The sequence below is a fragment of the Nannobrachium achirus genome (genome assembly GCF_963921795.1).
Source record: "Nannobrachium achirus genome assembly, chromosome: 4".
Lineage (NCBI taxonomy): Eukaryota > Metazoa > Chordata > Actinopteri > Myctophiformes > Myctophidae > Nannobrachium > Nannobrachium achirus.
This window is the reverse complement of record NC_137813.1, coordinates 50177546-50182576: the sequence shown is the minus strand read 5'-3', so window position 1 is coordinate 50182576 and position 5031 is coordinate 50177546. Positions and strand designations below refer to the sequence as shown.

The 5031-nt window shown below is 42.6% G+C and overlaps 1 protein-coding gene across 1 annotated transcript; it reads left to right on the top strand.

The window, feature by feature from the left end:
• Positions 1-306: 306 nt before the first annotated feature.
• Positions 307-2696, top strand: LOC308282977 (neuropeptide B-like; the record flags this gene model as incomplete). The annotated part of the gene is made up of 2 exons (XM_080723364.1): positions 307-576; positions 2577-2696. 2 exons carry the CDS (start codon positions 307-309, stop codon positions 2694-2696), a joined length of 390 nt encoding a protein of 129 aa, XP_080579490.1.
• Between the last annotated feature and the right edge of the window lie 2335 nt (positions 2697-5031).

Below are 5031 nucleotides of genomic sequence, written 5' to 3'. Positions count from 1 at the left end.
TCAATCTATCACTATCTGTCAATTGCACAATAATCATGTAGGCCTATACAAGCTATTCCAAAGAGACAATCATCTAACACCAACAATTTCGGCGACCCCCTGTAGTATCCCCGCGGAGGCCCCAGGGTTCGCGGACCCCCTGTTGAAGACCCCTGGACTATAAGAGGAAGAGACAATCCGAAACAAGGTCAGACCTACAAGTAGCCAGTAGTGGTAGTGAGAGAAGGGCAGTCAGTTGCTTTAAAGTTGGACTGAACAGACAGGAACAACAAAGCCACCGCAGATCAACTTGCCGTTTTTAATATCATGGAGATGTCAATTAAACTCACTTTCTTTTTCGCCGTCATCTCCATGCTGCTGCTGTTGCGGTGCAGTCCATCGGAGGCATGGTACAAGCAGGTGACCGCCGATCCGAGCTACTACTCCGTGGGCAGAGCGTCTGGCTTGCTGTCCGGGTTCCGCAGATTCCCGTACGCCCGGAGGAGAGCCGAGCGGGATTCATCCACTGAAGAGCGCAGGGAACCTCCGGGAAATGCCGCGAAAGACTTCGGTTCTCTGAATTTCTTCTTTACAACTGTAAGTAGAGCAGGACTATATATAGGGGCAGCTATAACAGAAACAACTTAAACTTTATTAAAGTCTTTATCATAGAATTGAATCAACGCTGTTTAGAGCGTCAAAGAGAATAAACAATACAATAGTAGCTTATCCGCTGTATTTCGAACGGGGGAGCTGTCCCTTCAGCACCGGGATGTCCAGAGCGTGCTCTGTTCCCAAACTTTTCAGGTTGAGAGGATGGTCGAGTCTCGAGTCGCACTCGGCGACCGAGTATTTCCTGGTGAATCTGTGCGCAAAGGTGGGGGCCGATGGGCAAGGAGGGTTGCGAGCTTATGAGAAACAACTCAAATAAGACCTTAAAACCTGGCGAAAACAGTTGCGTGCATTAGCGGAGGATGACGATAAAGGAAATCATTTAATGGAAAACATTAAATTAACTTCTGAAAAGCATACACGGCCTTAAAACATGGCAAAAACAGTTGCGTGCATTAGCGCAAGATTAGATGAGGATAAAGGAAAACATTAAATTAACTTCTGAAAAGGCTTCACCCACCTCGAGTCTATAGGCCTACTAAAACTAGTGAACCGCGATCTTGCCACACGTGAATAATTGTGGTTGTAAACAATAACACAGACAATATAAATCCTTGTTGTGGGAAGAAAGGATATCATCATGGCCCCAAATAACTTTTAAATATCTTGCAATTTGCGACGAGTCTCTTACTAAATCGGCAAGATTACATTACATAACATAATACATAAAAGCTAAGCTATATAACCTCTCCATCATCAGCAATAGTCAGTGGTTCGTGTCCCCCACACTCCCAAGCCCCCACCTTTGCGCACAGATTCACCGGGAAATACTCGGTCGCCTCGACTCGAGGCCCAACGTTTGCCCAGGACCTAAACTACTGTATAGTGCAAACAGCAGATCTGCAACTGCCACTTTGCGCTTGCATTGTGAGCTTGTAGATCGTCTATTTTCACTAATTGTAGGCCTATTATAGAATTATTAGATGTGTTTGTTAGTTTTTAAATGAAGCCTATACAATTATATACATTTATATATATATATATATATATATATATATATATATATATATATATATATATATATATATATATATATTATGTTACAGTATGTTTAGGTAACTCAGGACGGTAAGAGTAAGAGCGCTTGTTTTGTCGTTCACCACACACTAATCACCACCAGATGGCGACGACAGCCCATAGACAGCCATTCACTAGTGCAGGCGCTGACGTCACTCGTTTGCGACTCTCTTTCTTTATTTACTAGCCTAGCTGGGCGGTGTTTAGCCATTAGCTTAGCCATTAGCTTAGCCATTAGCTTAGCCATTAGCTTACTATGAGCGTTTATCGTGGGCTTATAAATATAACGATTGCATTCACCACGGCTTCGTAACTCGCGCGGCCCTGGCCCGCTCTTCGCAGCCACTCGCGCCTGCGGCGCTCGGGGGCGAAGAGCAGGACCAAGGTCCGCTGGCCTTCGCGCCGCTTGCAATGTCGTGGACAATCGAGTGGCTCCGCCTGGAGGACGTTGTTGTGGGCGACCGCTTGTTCCGCCCCGTGCTGCACGGCGAGTGCTCCGTTTCTCGACCGTCCTGTTTCTCTAACAAACCGTGACATATATATATATACATTTATATATATATATATATATATATATGCCTACTTTTAAATGTAGGAAAATAAAACTGGAGTCACTTTACAGTTGTAATGTAGGCTCAGTCTTTTAGACCAGTGGTTCTCAAAACATTTCCTAAAACAGAAGATCTACAGGCTCACAATGTGAACAGGCTCGAAATCTAAAATACAGTTAAAGTGGTTAATTATACAGATTTTGATTCTTTAAGATGAACCAATTATATTTTTGCTGGAGACCCTCTGGAACCCCCTCAAGGATCCCTTGGGGTCCCACTTTGAGAACCAATGTTGTAGACTAAATGCTGGCGAGGAATCCCTCAATAATAATGCCCATTGTGTTTTTCCTCCAACAGCCTATATGCATCAAAGACATTACACCCAACCTGCAGAGCTGTGAACTGGACCGAGGCATCAAGGGGTTGTTCAAGTGTAAAGCCGACGTCTTCCTGTCATTGGACTGTGAAGAATTTTGATCAGTATTATATAATGGGGCAGGATTTTATGCCTCGTTTGTGGTGAAAACTGAAGATTTATCGCTTTGTCTCATTTGTTCCATTGAATGAAAGTACTTTATTTGCCATTTCGCCAATGCCTCTGCAACGTTCTTGCTGGCTGATGTGTATTCACAATATTTTTAGGTAATGCACTGTAATAAATGTACATGCGATAATGAGAGTTGTCAATACTAGATTAAGTGTGCACCTCCAGGTTTACTTTTGTCTACAGGATGGTCAAGATACTCCGATCACCCTTACCTCAAGACAGCAATCGTTTGTTGGCATCAAGTGAAATCACAACAAAGTGATATTTTATCAAGTCCAATATTTTATATTTTTTCAGACCATAAAAATGTGACTATTGCTTTTCTCCCGAAATAACACCAGTCCTCTGAAAGTGCCCTCAAACTGCACTGAAGACAATGGCGTCACAGATGACAATTAAAAGTTAAGCCTTTTTTAAAACTACAAGATTTGACAACAGCAAACAAACACGTCTGAATTAGGGGTCAAATTTAATTATGCAATTTTGACATTTAATCCAGATTGACTTTCAATTGGCAAGGACAGCACAAAATATAGGTAGACCCCAAATCAATAAAACAAACCACCGCCACAACCCTTCGCCACCTGCACCAATGCCTCCCTTAAGACGAATGAAGAAAAAAGTAAAAGTAGTTTTATCAAATAAATATTTATTAAAAACAAAGTGCTTAAAAATCTTAAAATAATCTGTAAAACACATTACAGATTGATGTACTCCAAAAAGTGCATTTACTATGACTCAAAAATGTGTGTGAGTAAAGCCATGGCACATAGCTCTGTACTTTATATAAGCCACGATTCATGGCTTTGCTCACAGCGTACGGGTGATTTGGTCGTGCACCGTGTCACGCTCCGAAAAAAAAGAAAGAAAGAAAAACAGATCTATTGATTCCCCTGGTGACAGGGATTCCCGGAGACAGGAGCATGCCCATCAACACCAAATGGCTGGACTATAGCAAAACCGAGCACTTTGGCATAATGAATCAATAGTTTAGGACAGAGATTCCTTAGAGACAGAAATTAAACATCTTCTCGTGGTCTGAGGACTGCCAGTAATCAGCCTCTCCTACAGTGTTATGAAATCCATGTCACAAAGTTGGTGAAGCCATAAAATTCCACATGAAAGATCATTTTCTGCCAGTCCACCTGAAAGACATTTCGGGTAGTGGAGCTACAATAAATGTCTTAACCTAAGATGCCCTAACTGCCATTTTTGGTACGTGACAGCGACACGCAACAAAATATAATTCACTCTTTACAGTTAAGTAATAACGCAGCATCATAGATCATAGCATCTTTAGAGCAGCGTCACAGCAGATACACGCTCGCCGGTTTCCTGGACGATCTGCTCCATCAGCACCTCGAACACCACCCGTATGTTGGAGGTGTCTGTGGCGATGGTGAAGTGGTGGTAGATGGGCTTGTTGGGCCTGTCGTTACACTCCAGAAACATGGTGGCGATGTGGTACGCTGCAGCGTCCACGTCCCCATCAGCTCCTACAGGGAGACAAATGGCACCATCAGGGGCGTCACACCAAATTCTGGGCCCTGGGTACAAGGATTCACTGCGGGCCCCCCATGAATGTTAACTATTGAAAAATAGCAAATATACAAGCTCACAGCGCGGCACCGAGTGCCGCGCTGCGAGCTTGTAGATCTGCTATTTTTGAAAAATCATGATTTTTCTTTGCAAGTCTTTGAATATATCTATTTAAAAGCGAACATTTTGTAAATCAAATATTTGCTTCTGGGGGGGTCCCTGGAACAACATATTTTGAGATGGGGGTCCGTGGCTAAATACCTGTAATTTTGGGGGTCCTTGACATGAAAAAGTTTGAGAACCACTGATTTAGAGGAAGGATTTAGAAGTCGGGTCAAAGATCGGGTCAAAGATATTCATAGATTTGCACACATTTTCACGATTTTTCAAAAATAGCAGATCTACAAGCTCGCAGCGCGGCACTCGGTGCCGCGCTGTGAGCTTGTATATCTGCTATTTTTCTAAGGTTAAAGCATACAATAGTGGTTAAAGTGGTTAAAATCTAATGCGACTCGGGCACGTTCCAGGTATTTGAGAGTTAAGCCATTATGACCTGAGGGAGGCAGATTCTACAAACGCCTTCTAAATCAGTAGTTCTCAAAACATGAGCCAACGTCAGCCAAGGATAAATAAATAAATATATCATTCAAAAACACTGAATATGTTTTTAATAGTTTTCAAACATTTTCAAAACTAGCAGATGTACAATCTTGCTGCATGAAGCGA